The 18,998-nt window shown below is 38.0% G+C and overlaps 2 protein-coding genes and 1 pseudogene across 2 annotated transcripts; 2 read left to right on the top strand and 1 right to left on the bottom strand.

Moving 5' to 3' along the window:
- LOC112322126 (interferon-inducible double-stranded RNA-dependent protein kinase activator A pseudogene) lies at positions 1 to 3,519 on the bottom strand (annotated as a pseudogene).
- A 351-nt stretch (positions 3,520 to 3,870) lies between these two features.
- OR4P4 (olfactory receptor family 4 subfamily P member 4) lies at positions 3,871 to 5,817 on the top strand. Its single transcript, XM_024552100.3, has one exon. It carries the CDS (start codon positions 4,172 to 4,174, stop codon positions 5,183 to 5,185), a length of 1,014 nt encoding a protein of 337 aa, XP_024407868.2. The 5' UTR covers positions 3,871 to 4,171; the 3' UTR covers positions 5,186 to 5,817.
- A 9,084-nt stretch (positions 5,818 to 14,901) lies between these two features.
- LOC112302698 (olfactory receptor 5D13) lies at positions 14,902 to 18,998 on the top strand. Its single transcript, XM_045193605.2, has 2 exons — positions 14,902 to 15,036; positions 18,048 to 18,998. The coding sequence occupies exons 1-2, from the start codon at positions 15,008 to 15,010 to the stop codon at positions 18,991 to 18,993; spliced, it is 975 nt and encodes a 324-aa protein (XP_045049540.2). The 5' UTR covers positions 14,902 to 15,007; the 3' UTR covers positions 18,994 to 18,998.

Genomic DNA, 18,998 nt, shown 5'->3' with positions numbered 1-18,998 from the left:
TTATACATGTTCCTTGATGGACCCTCTGCTATTTAAATACTGCAAAGCATTGTGGGCAGCATCACTCTGGGCATTGCTGCAGGAGATCCCTGGGCCGTGACAGCTTATGATGGGACTGGTGGGCACTTCGGTGAGACACCGATACTGTCCGTTGGCGCTCAGTTCTTCTATGTCCAAATATGTTCTATTAAAACCTTGCTCCTTGGCGATTTCACTAAGCAGTTGGATGGAACATGTATTTGGGATACTGAGGAGGCTTCTTTTCAGTAGGTTGATCTTTTCATCAGAACTCCTCCGGGAATGCCAAATACATCCTGAAGGACGTCCCACCACATTTGCTAAAGAAACGTGGTTCTCTGCAGAAGTGTTACTGAATTTGTTAAAAAATTACTCAGCGGCATTTCTCTTTTCTTGTTTTTTGATGCCTCCTTTTCCCGTTTCCATAAGTTACTCCAGCCTGCAAATTGTGGTTCATTCTCTCTTATGCGCAGGCCCTCCCACCTGGGAAAGGGGAGATTCAGGACGTCTCCAACCATGATGAGTAGCCAATTCCTGCAACGAACTAACAGGATTAAGCTGGTTCTTTGGTTGCGTGGAAGGGTCCGGCATTAAGGGGCCAGGAACTGCAAAGCAAATACTTCCACTGGCTTTCAAAATGTTTATGGTCGCCTTCGCGACCCCATGGTTCGCCAGCTTCTTACTGGTACAGGCTAGGTCACCATCGGTTACTCTGAAGGTAGAGGGGGACATATGTACTTTGCTCATCGGATCTTTCACATCCATAAACCGGGATGTCCTTGGTCTTCCTGCTGTAGTCGTGTAACACCTGAATCGGTGTTGTCCCAGGTTGAGCTGAAATCGTCTCCCCCAGACTGAAGGTCCCGCTGTCTTTGCGCCCCAATGGCGGGGCCGGGGCGCACCTGGCGAGAAGAGAGGACTGGGGAAGGGAGGAAGAGCCTAATGGATCCGCGCCCTCTCAGCCCAGGTCTGCCAGTCCTCCAGAGCATTCCCCAGCCCCGCTCCCTTGCTCCCTCATCTGCTCCCCTCCAGCCACCCTCCTGCGAAGGGGACAGATTTCTTCATTTAAATGATTGAAACCCTAGAAGAAGCGCATACAAGCCCCGAAAGTGAACTAAAGAGCTGCCTGTAGCAGAGAATAAATCCCAGTCTCTCTCTGTCTCTTTTTTCTAGCTGTTGCTCTCACAGAGGAACTCTTTGCAGCCGGAGTGCATCCTTCGTGTCTACGAGCAGAAGGAGATTCAGGGCACGGTGTTCGCGTTTGTGAACACAATGGTTTTACTCTGTACGAACGAGTTACATAGGTAGAGGAGAGGGACTGATTGTGTAGTTTTGTCTGAGTATGCGCCTTTTCTTGTGTAGACTTAGAGAGTTTGGCTTAATTTATTATCTCATTTTATCATCTGCGTGTCAAAATAAGAATGCCTGAAATGGTTCAAGGACCATAACTTTAGAGGTCATCTGGTTTTACATGAAATAATTAAGTAAAAAAATTCAGGTAATAATTAAGGGAAAAAGTGGGATTGTTAACATAAATCTGTTGCTTTGGCTACATTTTTTTTTTTTTTTAAATGTAAGAACTCAGGCTCTAGTCAGAGAACTCTGGTTTCAAGTTCTGATTTGCTAAACACCAGTTAGGTGTTCTCTAACTACTTTATCCGAGGAGCCTCACCTGAATTTTATCTCTCTAAGCCTTAGAAGAGTCTGAGGTACTATTATTACTCTTGTCTGTGGTTCAAACTGAACTTAATACCATATGTGTTTGCATAAAGTTTTAATTTTTTAAATTCATCATCCAATTTTAAATTGAAACTCATAACTTTGATTTATTTAGGGGAAGAGTTGTTTCTCTACATTTTAGATAAAGAAAAGTGTTGAAGGGCATAAAGTTGCGAGTTCACACTTAGACATACACCTGGGAGTCCAGAATAGAAACTGGAGATCTTCTCAGATTCTAGGATTGAGAAGCCAGAAATATAGGTGGTAGTTTACACATGGTGGAGCCCATGGGTGTGGGGAAGTGGAAAGGAAAAGAGATTGCTAAGAAGGGGAAAAAAGCATTTTCTGTGGCCTTGAGAAGGGAGAAAATGAAAGATTCAACAGATATTTAGCAAAATTGTTTGATTAGATCAAACCATGTTTAGTTAGCAGGAAAATCAATTTTGTTTCAAGTAAAGATAGAATGATTGTCTTTGCCTGAATATTCTAACAAGCTTAGTTTCTTCAGAAGCCTAATTTTATGTATGAACCAATGTTTTCTTGTTTATTTTCAGGGGAGGGGGAGGGCACAGCAATTCAAGTGGTTGTTACTTCCATGCACATAATTAAAACAATGGTTTGTATTTCTGTCCATTCAAATGAACAATTACTTTAAGAGTAAATTTTAAACCAGGATTTTATGTATTATTCTAAAAATAGCATTTATTTATAAGTAAGGAAATCTTTACATGGTATATTTGGAGTCATGAAAACTTACTTTTAAATGGCTCTTCTATAAGCTAATTCTAAATCTTAAAATTGCACCATAGAAATAATTTCATTTGTTTTAAAGCTCCATGCCAAATAATTTTTAATTGGAAGGTGACACAGTTAATTTAATCCATAAAAGAGTGATGAGAGTTCAAGAATTAATAAGAAAATATAGCTACAAGGTTAAGGCAGAAGGTATAGCACAAATTTTAAGAGAAAGGGATGTATATTAATGATACAGTTTGGGGTCAAAATTTTTAGTAAAGAGCATTGCACCATGTGGTTACTTGTTCTATGTTATTTTTTTCATTGGCATTGACTGAAACTAAGCAGAAGGTATGGTCAACCTCTACTGAACTGCCTACATTTCCATATATGAAATCATGGTTTAATATAATTGCTAAATATTGAAGAGATTCAAACTACCCTTATTATCCTATGTATTTTCTATATACTTTTTGTTAAAATTTGGAACTAGTAGATCTCAAGTTTCTTTCCTGTTCAAAATAATTTTATGATTTTGAAATGTCATTGTCTCTATGGGGGTCGTATCCACTGGACTTTATTATTGGCAACTTTAGATTACTGATTTGGTAACAGTAACGCCAAGATAATACAATCAGCAATGAATACTTCTATGGTGAGAAATTTAATGATCATTTAATGATTTGTTTCAGTTTCACTTTCTAACAAATTTCCTCATTTCCCAAGTGAGATAACTTAAATTCAAAGAAATAAAGTGATTGATGCCCAAATTCGTGCACTGGTATAATTAGTAATAGAACCTATAGGTCCCAACTGTTTGTCTTCATATGAACCTTTCCCACAAACTTCCCATAAACTTTTTAAAAAATGAATTATTCAGTGTCAGGGTTCTTTATAGGTTTTGGGAAAAAACATCAGTTGGACAAATACAGACTGGAAATTCATACTTTGATCCAAACCACTGAGAACAAATTCACTTTCCAAGTTTGGTACCCCGAGTCCAGAGCAAAACCGTGCAACAAGTGCTGCCTGGTCCTTTTCAAACATTTTAACTGTCGCTTTGTTCTGTGGTTCTTTTACGTATATGGTTATTTGAAGTCTGTAAAAAGAAGTATGCTTCCATTATGAAATATCAGCATTTCATCTTCACAAACCACTAAGAAAAAAGTAAACAAAAATGATTTGAACTAATTGCATAGGCCTCTTGCAGAGAGTTTTTATCTTCCACCATGTAAATATAGGTATATCAGTGTATAAGTCTTTAATTTTGTTTTCTACATCGTGCTAAATTACTTTGAGGAGCATGGATCCCACTAGTGACCACTGTTAAGCTTTGCGTTTGCTTCTATACCATTAAACAAAACGTTGTACGACTTGGACTTGCATCTTCAACAAATCTGAGTTTCAAAGGATGTAGAGTATGTCCTTTCTCTATACATACAAGGGCTTAGGTGTATGTTACGTTAGACTTGGAAAATATTTGGCAACTAATAATAGTTTTAGAACATTGTGAATTGATTGAATGCATTCATTTTTATTAATATCATGATTGAACATAATGTTCTGAAAGGCTGACCTATGGAAATCATCACAAGACTAATGAGGAAAAATACTATTGGATTTTTATTTTCTGGAACACTGGGATCATGCCCATTAAACACAGTTTCATTATATTATAGTGTTATCACCAATCTTATCCATGAACATTGCTGACATTGACTTACGCATTATGTCTTTTCAGGGACGTGTTAATGCATTTTTACTGCACTGGACCATGGAAAGTGGAAGTAATGTCACTGTGTTTTTTCTCTTAGGACTATCTCAAAACAGGAACATTGAAATCCTCTGCTTTGTGTTGTTTTTATTTTGCTATGTTGCTATTTGGATGGGAAGTTTGCTTATAATGATTTCTATCACATGCAGTCCGCTAGTTGACCAGCCCATGTATTTCTTCCTTAATTACCTCTCCCTGTCCGACCTCTGCTACACATCAACAGTGATGCCCAAACTAATGACTGATTTACTGGCAGAAAGGAAGACCATTTCTTATAATAACTGCATGACACAGCTATTTATCCTTCACTTCCTTGGAGGCATTGAAATCTTCATCCTCACAGGGATGGCCTATGACCGCTATGTGGCCATCTGCAAGCCCCTGCACTACACCATCATCATGAGCAGGCGAAGGTGTAACGCCATCATTGTAGCTTGTTGCACCGGGGGATTTGTACACTCTGCCAGTCAGTTTCTTCTCACTATCTTTCTGCCCTTCTGTGGCCCCAATGAGATCGATCACTACTTCTGTGATGTGTATCCCTTGCTGCAATTGGCTTGCACCGACACCTCCAGAATCGGTCTCTTGGTAATTGTCAATTCAGGTCTGATTGCTTTGGTGACATTTGTGATTTTGATGGTGTCTTATCTTCTGATACTGTACACCATCAGGGCTTCCCCTGCAGAGAGCCGTGCCAAAGCTCTTTCCACCTGCAGTTCTCACATTACAGTTGTGGTCCTGTTTTTGGGGCCTGCCCTCTTCATTTACATTAGACCAGCCACAACTTTTCCAGAGGATAAAGTGCTTGCTCTTTTCTACACCATCATTGCGCCCATGTTCAATCCTCTGATCTACACACTTAGAAACATGGAGATGAAGAGTGCTTTGAGGAAAGTGTGGTGCCAGAAAGCATTTTTGATTGGAAGGCAAATCATCTGAAAGCATTTTCAGTCCTCACTACAGACCCGGTTCAAGCGATATATTTGATCCACTTATGTTTATTAAACCAGGAACTTTGCTGTAAGAAAAATAACCACGACACCAGTGTCATTTCATTAACATTAAAATTTACTATAACATACTTTCTTCTTTATTTATTGATCTGTTTCTTATTTACATCCTCCCCTAATAATTGGAGTCATCATTGCCTTGTGCAAGTTCTGTTATGATATTTTTCCTTTAGAGTTCCGAGTGTTGCTAACGGGGGTCACCATTTTAATCTCTCTGCACTTTGGTCCCGTGAATGGATGTCCAAATGTACATAAGCATTGTCATACAGACCATGCTAGACGCAGGGAGTCCATACGACCTTGTTGTCCTCCCTGCATTCTCATCCAAAAGAAGCATCAGAAATTTAGAACCATTTTTTCCTCCTCCTCTTCTTCCCCCTTCTTTTTTATAGCTGAGTAGTATTCCATTCTGTAAATGTACAATAGTTTTATCCACTCCTATCCTTATGGACTCTTGGGCTATTTTCAAATCTTGGATATTATAAATAATGCTGCAGTGAATATAGGGGTGCATATATCATTATGCTAAGTGAAATAAGCCAGCCAGAGAAAGACAAGTACCATATGATTTCACTCATGTGTGGAAGCTAATGAACAAAATGAACTAAAAATCAAAATAGAGGCAGATTCATAGATGGAGAGCAGGCTGACAGCTCTGGGCAGGTTGGAGAGGGGGTGGAGGGATTGAGCAACAAAGGAAAAAAAGAGACATGGACAGCAATGTAGTAATGGCAGGGGTTGGGGGATGGGTGGAGGTGGAAGAGGGTATAGGGGTGAATAAAAGATGATGAAAACAGCACAAAAAAATTGTAGAAAAAATATAATTTATGTAAAAATATGGTTATATAAAAACTGGAAGAGATTTTCTAAAGTGATTTTCATAAAATCATTTTAAAAATTACAAAATTTTAATAACTATATAAAAATCTGTTATAAAATTCTCATTTACATGGTAATGAAATGGTGATATTGATTATAGATAAAGTAGTCATATAATTTATTGTCCAAACTAAGCCACAATGTCACTGCCACTAGGCCATCATTTCCCTAGGCCATCCATTCTTCTCAGACATTTAAAAGTAGCCAGACATCCTACTCCTCTGGCACAATCCCATTCATGCCTAGTATTTCAGTATCATTCTAAGTAGACCCTCACTTTTGTACTCAAATGTGGCTTAGTTTAGACATAGTGTCTAATGAAAAATTATAGAGAAGTTCAAATAGAGAGATGTAATTGGAGACATCCTGAAACAGTGCATGTTTGTGGATATATTAGAAATTTAAGAGACTTGTTATTAGAGCAGTTGGTAACTGAATTTTTAGTGAAGTTATTATGCAATGTACACCATGATACCTATCAGTTTTCAAAGATAGTTTTGAAGCAATGAATAAATTATTAACAAATGTTTTATTTTTAAAAACACTTTGCTTTGGTTAAAGCCTTAAATTTATCACCCAATCACATAATTGTTTATTATAAATTATTGAATTATTATAAAGTAATAACAAAGATGGCAATTGTAGTGAAAAGGTTTCTCATTTTGTTCAAAATAAAAAATACGAAGTTGGCACAGTTGAACGAAGACTAAACATGCAGATGAATGAACATCGTAGCTGAGGGGCCCTAGAAAGGCAATTTTGCTTTCTCTTCTTTTTCTTCCTCTATCAAAAAGAGATGATAGTAGCTATCTCATAAGGTAATTTTGAGGGTAAATGGAAAAGAGTATTGTTCTTCAAATAGAAACTGCTCAAAATAATTTTATCGTTGTTAGTTTTTAATATTGGCAAATTAATTTTGTGAAATAGTTGAACTAAAATTTTTAACATGAATATTTCAATTTGTACTTTAAATATTTTCATATTATACATATAAGCATACAGTTTTTGTGACATATCCATCATGTCTAAGTAACATTATAATAAAATATGATTTTAATCAATGCTTGGATTTGTGAGAATTTTTTCCTTAAAAAGCTGTATAAACTTTAGTTCTGAATTAATGATCTAATTATCTGCTTCATTTTACAAATGGATAAACTGAAACTCTCAGAATTAAATTTGTCTAATCATCAAACTGTAACCTAGAGAAGAAGTTGAATAGGTAGGTAAAAATAAATCTCAAATAAATTGGTGGTAGCTATCAAAGTTTTATTTCAAGCTTGCCAGCCAGGGAAAAGTCTTCATACAAATCAGATCAAAGATTTTACTCTTGATAGTGACATATAGAGAAGAAAAAGTAGGAGGAAGAACTGGATGAGATTTTCAGACTAGATACAATGGAGGAATATCTGGTTAAAAGTTTTAGGCAAAACATGTGAGTGAATTCCATTCCCCAAAGATGTTCTTCATTGCATTAAATTCCATCAAAGGATTGCGCTTTTTTTCCCTCCCTAGAAGAGTCTTTAAAGATTGTCCACTGTCTTTCCTTGAACACGAGGAACTTTTCCTTCTTAGGAAACTTATTTGACTGAGGAAATCCTTGAAGGTGTTTTGCCAAAAAGATTTTTTTTCTTGTATTCTGATTTTGTGTTAAATCATTATTTAAATGTTACTTAGTTAAAATTTTTACATCTGGAGTTGGATTTTTAAATATGCAATTGAGCTTAAATATAGTTCAAATGCAATTCCATTCAGGTATTCTCTCTCTCCATATTACCTTCCAATGCGTGTTATTAGAGATGACGTTTTATAGACAGACCCCAGAGCCACTTCCTTCCCAGAGCAACAAGTGGCATGGACTCTGGAAGTGGGCTTCACGCTGAGAGTTTCTGCTTAGATCTGTGTGTTCTCTCCACTTACGCACAATAGTAGCAGTTCTCAACCACGCCAAGGCTCTCTGATGATTTGGTAAAGAAATTTAGAACTATTGGATGCGAGGCCAGGAAATCAGTTTCTGAATGGAGCTTGCAAATGTGATTGCTTGTATTCTTCCATGACTTTTTCAATTGATGTTGTTAATCTTTTCTACCTTGAGGGCAAGTCACAGGGCTGGCTCAGGTCATTAGGTTAGCCTTTGGTACCTGCTGGATAGCATTTCCTTCAAGATCTTTTGGTGTGCTAAAGTTTTTTGCCTGCCCTTAAATGAGTAAAAGTTTTACTGCTTCTTAGGCTGGGACTCAGTGAACTCCAAATTTTCTGAGAGGGCGTGTGTAAGCACTCTTCCGCATGTGAAGTGAAATAGTTATTCTTCTGTAATGGGCTTGTCATAACTAATTAAGTGAAATTTACCTTTAAATGAGGTAGCTCTGACATAGTCAAAATAAAAGCTTGGTTTGTCCAATTATGTTCTGACAGGAAGGCCATGGACTGATATTAAACCTATGCAAGGAACTATTTGCCGTCCAAACTATGCGGACTCATCATATTACTTACAGAATCAAGGTAGACTCAACTAGTAATGCTACTTGCCTTCAAGATGTTTTTATTGCTTGCAAATGTATTGTTTTTAAGATAGAAAATTTAACATAAAGTCTCTTATCATCAGAGGATAGTTGTGATTTCTTTAAAAGTTTAACCCATTATAAAAATATTCCTCCTAATTTTCATAATTATGGAATATTTGTAACTTTCCCCTAATGATTCACAAATTGGCTTGGATTCACTGGAAAACACAACCCAAGGCAACATTTTTGTGCTAATACTTTCTTCCAGAGAAATGTACTTCCAGGGAAACAGGTGTGAGGGAAAGGGAGTGAGTCAGAGAAGGAAGGAGATCCAGTCCAGAGGGAGGCATGAGAGAGCCAGCTTCAGCTTCATGCCCCACACTGCCTTTCTACTATGTCTCAAAGGCCAGCTAAGAAAATCCTGCACCTTGAACCCATCTGTGAAAGGATTAACGTGAAAGGGAATATACAACATCTTCCTGGGTCTGTCAGTAGGAAATTAGCAGTGAAATAAAAATGGCATGCCCCTTACTTTCAGAAAACTTAAAATTCAGTGAAGAATGAAGCATATCTATGTAGGAAGATGCAACTGGAGCACCATGGCGGGCGGGTCGTTGTTTAAGGCTTGGCTTTCACACTCTCTGACTGGCTTTCCCACTGGCTGGAGGTTGAGCAGAGAAAGGGGATGTGAGGAGCAGATACTCATTTGCATCAGAAGATGAATTACCCTCAAATCATTGTCTTCCCTTCCCCAAACCTTTCAGGGCACCAAACTTTCCTGATTGTGTTTCTCATCTGCATGTTTGTGAGTGTGTAGATAAGAGGGTCAGGCATGGGGACGATAATTGTGCACAAGAGTGTAAATACTTTGGAAAAGTTGTGGCTGGTCTCATGTAAACAAAGGTGACGGGTGTGAAGAACAGAATCACAATTGTGACGTGGGAACTGTCTGTGGAGTGTGCTTTGTGGTGGCATTCTGCAGAATAGGCCGCCAAAACCGCAAAGATCCCCGGACCCATGAGGCTGGAGTCAGCATTGACCAAGAAACCCATTTTGCGTGCATCAGGGCAGGCCAGTTTCAACACAGGGTACACGGTGCAGAAATAGCGACCTATTCCATTGGGGCCACAGAAGGGTAAGACAATTGTAAGAAGAAATAGACCTGGGAATGCACACCCCCCAGCCCCAGCACAATACTATGAGGGTGGACTTACACCTTTGCCGGCTCACGATGATGGCACAGTGGGGCGTTGTAGGTGGCCACATAGTGGTCCTAGGTCGTTTCAGTGAGAATGGAGACCTAGACTCCCCCAAAGGAGTCTGTGGTGGAACACCGTGCCATGCAGTCTTTGTGGGAAATGACTTTCCCCTCTGTTGGCAAGTTGGTCATTAGTCTGCAGGTCACAGTGGAGGTGTAAAAGAGGTCTGAGAGTGCAAGGTGATTAGGGTGGAAGAGGACGGGCTGGTTCATTAGCCGACTGCATGTAATATGAATCATGATAATCAAATTCCCCAACAAAACAGCTAGGTAACAGAGTCAGAAAAATAAAAAGCAGAGGATCTGACCTTATTTTTGGTTCCTAGTCCCAAGAGAATAAATTCAGTAACATTTTTCTATTCTCCATGCTTGGAGGCTCCAGCAAGTTTCCTGAAATGAAGACAGTAAAACAACAAATAATGGGAATCTAGTATCTAATTAAAATGGCAAGAATGCATTTCTAGAAGACCTCAGCCATTTTGAGGTCCATGGGAATCACTCACTCATCTAGCGCCATCCTTTTGCATGTCCAGTGCTAATACTCCTCTAGGAGCCAAGGGTGCAGTGCTGAGTTAGACAAAACCCCAGCTTTCCTGTGACTTAAATTCTTTTGTGCGGAAGCAGGAAATGATGCCAGTCAAGAATGAAGAAATTATTTCAAACAGCTTCAAGTATGGTGAACATATAAAGGGCCATCTAAATGGGAGAAGTTTGAGGGAGACTGAGCACCATTAGTGGTCACACCAGAGCAGGTGTGAACCAGGACCTCCCAGGGAGAACCGAGATGTGGGTTCACACTGATGAGGGGTCCTCCTCGCCCCTCTGTGGCTCACGGAAACTGCTTTGTGTCTTTGGCAAGAACATTTAGCACTAATCAGATCAATGAATTTGAAGTAACTTCACAAATGAGGAAGAATTATTTAAATACAAGTTTTTTGATTATCCAACTATGTGTGTATGTGTAAAACAACTTCTTACTATACCACCAGTTTACAATAGAATCTTGTAATCCTTACTTTTAGAAAAGAAACAAAATGTTTTGGTCATTTGCATTTTATATTTTATTAATTTTTTTTTCAATTACTGTTGCCATTCAATGTTATATTACTTTCAGGGGCAAGCATGGTGGTGAGACATTTATACAATTCACAAAGAGATGCCCCGGGTAAGTCTCGTACCCACCTGGCCCCTCACACAGTTGTTACAATATTACTGACCACATTCCCTGTGCTGTGCTGTTCTTTACGTGCCAGTGACTGCTGTGTAAGTGCCAGAGTAATCCCTTCACCTTTTCACCCAGCTCCCCAAAGGCCCTGCTGTCCCGGTAACCATTGGTTTTTTTCCTGTATCTAACAAAACTCAAGTTTAAAGTCATGGAAGAAACATTTTAAAGATCCAGCTCAGTATTAAAAAGTACATGACAGTGTAATAACAACAACAACAACAACAACAACAATCAGTAAGTAACAATGGTTATATTCTTAATTAGGAGGCGCTGCTGTAATTTTTATATTTATTAACTTATTTTATGCTCAGTAAATCCCATTAAATTTGTATTATTTTCCCTGTTTTCCCATGAGGAGAGTAAAGCACAGGGTGGATAAGGAATGAATTTGAGCTCACACCTTGAGAGGCAAACTACGTTTTTAAAACCTCATAGACTGAATTTTGGACCTGCGCTCTTAAATACTCTTCTATGTTAGTTTTTGGAAATTATGGAAATTTTACTTGAAAGGCTATTCGTGGGAATTCTTGGGAAAGTGTTTACTAAGTGAATGTTTGTGGCATTTATACCCAGCAGAAAACCAGAAGAAATGATTTTAGGTCATCCTTCATTCAGGCAGCTTAAATGAATTAAAATGTTTAAACATCATTGGTGCTTCTGCCTTTTGTATTAAATCCCATGCATTTTACTATAAGCAAAATTGAACTTAATGCTATTTAAGAGACACCCAGTGTAAGTTTTTAAACTTTGGCCTCCATTCTGATGGCATAGATACCATGTCGAAGGACATAGAAGTTCTAAGTGACTTATCTAACGTATTTGACCTCCTTAGCGCTTACAGAATAGGACTCCCAAGAAAACCAGCACACACTTATTTTCAGTGCACGTGGAAGGCTTGCCACCAGTGACCGTTTGCTGGGTTGTGAGGCAAGCCACGGCAAGTTTCAGCTGGCTCCAGTCATTCAGAATATACTCTGTGACAACAATGCAATTAATTTAGAAGTTACTAACTTATCCTTTAATTTTAACTTTACTGAACCTCTTCTCTGAGTTTCTCATAAATATAGGACAATGTTGGATTTAACTTTATCATTAAATTTATTAATGTAATCAGTATGTTCTGTTTCAATTCTGTAATATCTTATGCTATATGTATGATATTTTATACCCTTAAATGTATATATATAACTAAATGGCTTTTCACTGTTTAGTTTGTTTTGTTTGTTCTTTGCTTTTAGAAAGATTTGCATTTTTGAGAAGATTTTTACTTTTATACTTATATCTGTAATATCTGTATATATTATTCCATTTTATTTGTGCATTTATTTATTATAAGTGAATTGAAATAAACTGTTAATACTATTTTAAAGATTTTATTTGTTTATTTTTAGGCAAAGGGGAATGGAGACAGAAAGAAAAGGAGAGAAACATCAATGTGAGGTTGCCTCTTATGTGCTTGCTTCCCACTGGGGACCTGGCCAGAAACTGAGGCATGGGCCCTGACTGCAAATTGAACCAGTGACCCTTTGGTTCACAGGCCAACACTCAACCACTGAGCCACACCAGCCAGGGCTAAACTGTTAATACTCTTAATTCCCCAAACTTGTGATTGTTTAAGTGACCAAGAGCCAACAGAGCTACACAACATTACTCTTACCTCAAAATTAATACATGAAAAAACAAAGATAAGAATTAAAGGTGAGTTGATGCTTGAATGTGGTCAGAAATTTACTGCCTTTGAACATTTGTTCTGTTACCCTTGAAAGAAAAGGATGTGGAATGAGTATATTCAAAATATGAACATCTTATTGTTTCTTTTGTTTGTTGCTCTCTTTAAAGCAATTGATACGGAGATTTTAGTGTCTTATTTTAAATTATGGTATCACCCTGCCATCTAGTGGATATGTGTTTGTATTGCTTGTAAGGGAAAGAAATTCATACTGTGCTACGATTTTTGCAGAGGGATTTTGTACTGGGCTGTATGAGAAAATCTACCAATTACTGTGCAGTTCACTTGAGAATAAGACCACAAATAGATGAGAGCCTAAGTTGCAATATTATGGAAATTAAAATCAACATTTTTTCTCATTATGTCAAACTAAAATAAATTAAAAAACCAACAAACAAAAAGCTGTCTCTTGTGTAATAAGAAATGATACTAGACTGGAAAGTAAGACATCCATATGAGGTTTATCTTAACTCTCTAATATTTTTTGAAATATGTGTCATGTAGGAGATCATTCTTAGATCAGAGAAAGGAAAAGAAAATTGTCTGTAATCACATTAATTGAGAGTTATCCATAGAGCTAGTCATGGATACTATATACACTGTATACTTCCGATTCTCAGAGGTATCGCTATCTGTCTCTGTACCTGTCCCTCTCCCTCCCTCCCTCCCTCCCTCCCTCCCTCCCTCCCTCCTTTCCTCTCTTCCTCCCTTCCTCCCTCCCTCCCTCCCTCCCTTCCTTCCTATGCATCATCTATTTATCATCATACTGGATTTGGGAGGCAATTTTGAATTATATTTTCTATTTTTCATAGTATGCTATATTTATATACTTGTATAGGTTTCATGAATGGTCTACTCATTTACAGGCAAGAATTAATAAAGCTTGAATTAAACCAAATTCTTCTTGGTTAGCAAGGTTAGAGCATGCCTAATTACTATAATAATTACTTTTATTGGGTAGGAAGTTCAACTAACCTGTTAGATATGAACACATTCTGGATTTTGAGAAGCATGGAGATAATTTAAAAACAGTGGAGTATTTTGAGGAGACCGAAAGTGAAGTGATCTTATGGAGAGTTCTATGCAAATATGAGAATTGGTCATAGGATATGGGAGATGCAGAGAAACATTGTGAAGTTCCATTGTTTCAGGATTTTTTCTCAGGAGCCACTGTGGAAAGAAGTATGGAGATATCTCAAAAAATTTAAAATGGAACTGTCTTTTGACCCAGCAATCCCACTGCTGGGAATATATCCAAAGGAACCCAAACACTAATTTGAAAAAACATAAGCACCCCTGTGTTCATTGCAGTATTATTTACAATCACCCAGGTATGGAAGCAGCCCAAGTATCCATCAATAGATGAATGGATAAAACAACTATGGGACACTTACACAATGGAATTCCACTCAGCTGTAAAAAAGAAGAAAATTTTACACTTTTGCAACAGTATGGATGGACCTGGAGAACATTACACAAGGTGAAATAAGCCAGTCAGAGAAAGACAAATGCCATATGATTTCACTCATATGTGGAATCTAATGAACAAACAGAACTAACATGCAGAATAGAGACAGACTCATAGATGGAGAGCAGATGACAGCTAAGAGAGGACAGGTGTTAACTGGTGGAGGGATTGAGTGAAAAGGAAAAAGGACTCATGGACGTGGACAACAGCGTGGTGATTGCTGGGGCGGGAGGGGGTTTTAAGGTACTAAATGGTAATGGAAAAAATATAATAAAGATTTTATGTTTTAAGAAATGTTGATGATGAAATTATTCCCCAATGTTTAGAAGAAATTACATACAGACAAAATATCACATTAGCCATTACTTCATCTAATTGCTCTACCCATGGTGTCCTAGGCAATACTTCAATGATATTCTCTGGAGCTAATGTCCCTAACGTCTTGGTGGCGTATATATGCAACACAGTTTGGTGTTAAGATTCAGCTTTTTGATCTCCTTTTTTCTCTGTTATCTGTCACATTTATTCATAATAGCTTTGAGAAAAAGGTAATTTCCCATAAATATTGCAATATACTGTAGACTCCTATTCATATTTTTACAGGTTTGTTACTATATCACATTCAAAGCTGAAATCTCAGCAGGAACTTTTTGGGAGTTCATTAATTTTAGCAAAGAAACTTTAGTAAATGAGGAAGTCAAATTCGTCCACACTCAGGTGAGTTGATTTGCTCTTACTTTATTTCACTTCAGAAGGAAAATGATGTACACCAGCCAGCTTTGCAGAGGGCGAACACGTGCCCCTGTAACTGCCAGGATGCCTGGTTAGCCGACGGCAAGTATTTGAATATTTGCTGACTTAGGATTCACTGACTAGGAAAGTCGCAGTTTTTGTTGATCACAATATTCTTATCTTTCTCTTTATACACACAAACTTCAATTTTAATAGGAAAAAAGAATTATATGTTGTAATACATCATTTGTCATTATATATATTATTCCTCAGAATAATTCTCAGAAGGGAAGAAATTGAGATGAGCCCCACATTTCATAATTATTTCATAGCTTCCACCATGCCTGTGACAGAGCTGAGCAAAGAGTGGATGTGCAGTGAGAAAGCCACTGCAGGCTAGATGTCCCTGGAAAGAAGAGAGGGAGAGTGCACAGCGCCTGGAGCTCTCGGTCACCTGGGCGTGTTGGACACTTCATGGGCCTAAACGGGGGACTCTGAGCTTTGGCCCCACGTCTGGTGCTATAAATACAGAGGGCAGGAGATAGAGTAAAAAGCCAGACACGTGGACAAGATATGTGGGTAAGAATGAGATGAATACATATCAGAAATTATATTTATCTTCTTTAAGTTAAATTTTTTGGGGTGACATTGGTTGATAAAATGATATAGGTTTCAAGTATAAAATTCTATGATACATCATCTGTACGTCGCACTGTGTGCCCACCACCCAAAGTCAAGACACCTTCCTTCATTATATATTTGCACCACGTTACCCTTTATTGCCTCCCCACCCCTACTTCTCGGGTGATTGCCGGACTGTTGTCTGTGTCTATGAGTTTTATTTGTTTGCTTTTCTTGGTTGTTCATTTGTTGCTTTCAGTTTATATCCCACACATGAGTGAAATCATATGGTTCTTGACTTTTTCTCTCTGACTTATTTTGCTGAACATGATGTTCTAAGATCCATCCATGCTGTCACAAGTGGGAGTATTGAACCTTCTCATGTCTGAGTGGTATTCCACTGTCTATATGTACCAAATCTTCGTTATCTAATTATCTACCAAAGGATATTTTACTGTATTTATTTTTGATGGTGGTAATTTCCCTTTCAACCTAGAATGCTCAGACATTGTTATAATAGCCATAAAAAACCAAATATACATATTTTGGAAAAAGTAAGCAAAAATGTGCTCAATTACTGAATTGGTATTTGATGAGTTTTATGTGAAGTTGAAAAACATGTTCAGGAAGTTATAATAAATGTGGTGGAAGATCAAACCACAAGTATAAAATCAAAGGAATTTGAAGGAACATTTGGAGAAGAAAAGGCACAGCAAGATGTGAATGATATTGTTCCATATGCAGGACACCTTTAAGTGCTATGTGTGACCATGGAGGATAAAGGCATAACATCCGAGTGAAAATGCTGGAGTATTTTCACTTCAGCTCATAACAGGACATAGAATTTGAAGTTCTACATGGAATGACCTTCCCTTTATGCCTGGTGCCATTTCAGGTTTTAGTCAGTAGTCAGGAAGTGGCTTTGAGAGTAATTGCTTAAATAGCAGAAAAAGGTAGTTGAGGCATTTTGGAGGAATACAAGACAGTAAAAATATTAAATGTATCCTTTCCCCCGACCACACATCCTTCTGTTCTGCTATTTCAGGAAGACTAGGTCCCAAGAGGCTTCACTGTGACAACTTGTTTTGCACGACTCAGGACGTGCGTCTCAGTGCGTTGTGAGTTTGCAGAGTGGGCCTGACTGAATAGGCAATTCTAACGTCTTTAGTATTTTTATGAGCTTTTACCCCAATACAAGTATATTATATTCCCAGTGTTTATTCCCATAATCACATGTCATTTCTTCAGTAGATGTTATTGAGTACCTAGTCTGTCCTATTGTCCCATCTTTGGTTTTGTGAATTTTATTTTGTTGTGGAATAGACAATGATAAAATAGTAATTGATGAAAATCAGTAAAACATGTATTATGGTAGAGATGTGAATAAATTTGATATTTCTGAGGCTTATAATTATCGATAAATACATAGTTAATAGTATGACTATAGTTTTGAGGAGTATGTCAAGTAGAGACAAAATTATTGGAAGAGATCAAGAAACTTAGAGAAGAAGAAATTGTAAGGATTATCTTTATGTCTTTCAAAACTTCTCAGTGCCTAACCAAATGAAAGCCACACCGTGATACCTAAGTGCAGTGCCCCATGTTTAAAGGGTTACAGGTAGACTAAGTTGACCATGTAGTGATGATGTAGTAGAAAGGTCTCCAGCACAATACAAATAAAATAAAGATAAAAGTATATTTCTGCACAAGTCCCTATAAATACCAGATATTATAATAGACCAAGAAAGGGTAACAGATTTTTACAACTTGTAATGATTAGGCAAATATGGCTGATCAAGTGTATTATTTTTCCTCAGGAAACATCTAAAACATGGGGAGAGAAATGTGTGACCAACTATAAGAAAGTGTCTAGAAAAGGAAGTTAAAAAATAGCTACAGCAACAATAGTAAAAAAGAAAAAAAGAAAAATTTTAATGACCATTTTGCTAGGCCATGAATTTCCTTTTGAGTTCTAACTTCTTGTGAAACTGGTTAGGTAGGGAAGAAATTATTGAACCTTACAATATGTATTTCCTCCAAGACAAGCATTTTAACTAAACTCATGTTGAGGCAAAAAGCTAGACTAATCCTTTGCATGATGCGAACTGTCTCTGAGGATACTGAGTCTCATCTAGAATAAAACAGATCCAACACTATGTTGTTCCTCCTTCTGCTATTATACCATCAGCACAGATTGTGAATTTACTCTACAATATTGGTATCAGCAAATTCTAGCTTTTAAAATAAGTAACAAATAAATGAAAGCAAGTACTTGCACAACAGTTTGTATATTCATGTCTTTCAACATTTGCTCCTTTTAACCTGCCTTATCCAAATTTGGCTTCTCTGAGTCAACTTCCCTATATTGCCCACAGGATCCTAGAAAACCAGAGTGATGAGGTCACCTTCATCCTCGTGGGCTTCTCAGAGTATCCCGAACTCCAGGTGCCTCTGTTCCTGTTGTTCTTAGCCATCTACACGGCCACGGTGCTGGGGAACCTGGGCATGGTCATGACCATCAGGAGCAACCCCAAACTCCACACCCCCATGTACTTTTTTCTCAGCCACTTATCCTTTGTTGATTTCTGCTACTCTACGGTGGTTACACCCAAACTGTTGGAAAACTTGGTTGTGGAAGACAGGACCATCTCCTTCACAGGATGCTTCTTGCAGTTTTTCTTGGCCTGCATATTTGTGGTGACAGAGACTTTCATGTTGGCAGTGATGGCCTATGACCGATTTGTGGCGGTGTGTAACCCCCTTCTCTACACAGTCGTCATGTCTCAGAAGCTTTGTTCCCTGATGGTGGGTGCCTCATACTCTTGGGGTATAGCTTGTTCCCTGACCCTTACCTACTTTCTAGTGCACCTAACCTTCAGAGGAGATAATATCATAAATAACTTTGTCTGTGAGCCTGCTGCTATTGTCTCTGTGTCATGTTCTGACCCTTATATTAGCCAGAAAATCCTATTAGTCTCTGCCACATTCAATGAGATAAGCAGCTTGGTGATCATTCTTACTTCCTACATTTTCATTTTCATTACTGTCATGAGGATGCCTTCAACTGGGGGGCGCCACAAAGCCTTCTCCACATGTGCATCCCACTTGACTGCCATCTCTATCTTCCATGGGACCATTCTTTTTCTCTACTGTGTTCCTAACTCCAAAAGCTCCTGGCTCATGGTCAAGGTGGCCTCTGTCTTTTACACAGTGGTCATCCCCATGCTGAACCCACTGATCTACAGCCTCAGGAACAAAGAAGTGAAGGAGACAGTCAGGAAGTTAATCAATACCAAATTTATGTCAATTAATGTAAAATAGCTAAG

The sequence above is a fragment of the Desmodus rotundus genome, chromosome 5 (genome assembly GCF_022682495.2).
Source record: "Desmodus rotundus isolate HL8 chromosome 5, HLdesRot8A.1, whole genome shotgun sequence".
NCBI classification, from domain to species: domain Eukaryota; kingdom Metazoa; phylum Chordata; class Mammalia; order Chiroptera; family Phyllostomidae; genus Desmodus; species Desmodus rotundus.
This window is presented reverse-complemented; position numbering and strand designations above follow the sequence as displayed.

Coding starts and splice junctions, on each gene's coding strand:
- LOC112302698 (XM_045193605.2), top strand. CDS start 15,008: ATGAGGAAGTCAAATTCGTCCACACTCAG. Junction 15,037..18,047: donor TCAAATTCGTCCACACTCAG/GTGAGTTGATTT, acceptor TATTGCCCACAG/GATCCTAGAAAACCAGAGTG.
- OR4P4 (XM_024552100.3), top strand. CDS start 4,172: ATGAACATTGCTGACATTGACTTACGCATTATGTCTTTTCAGGGACGT.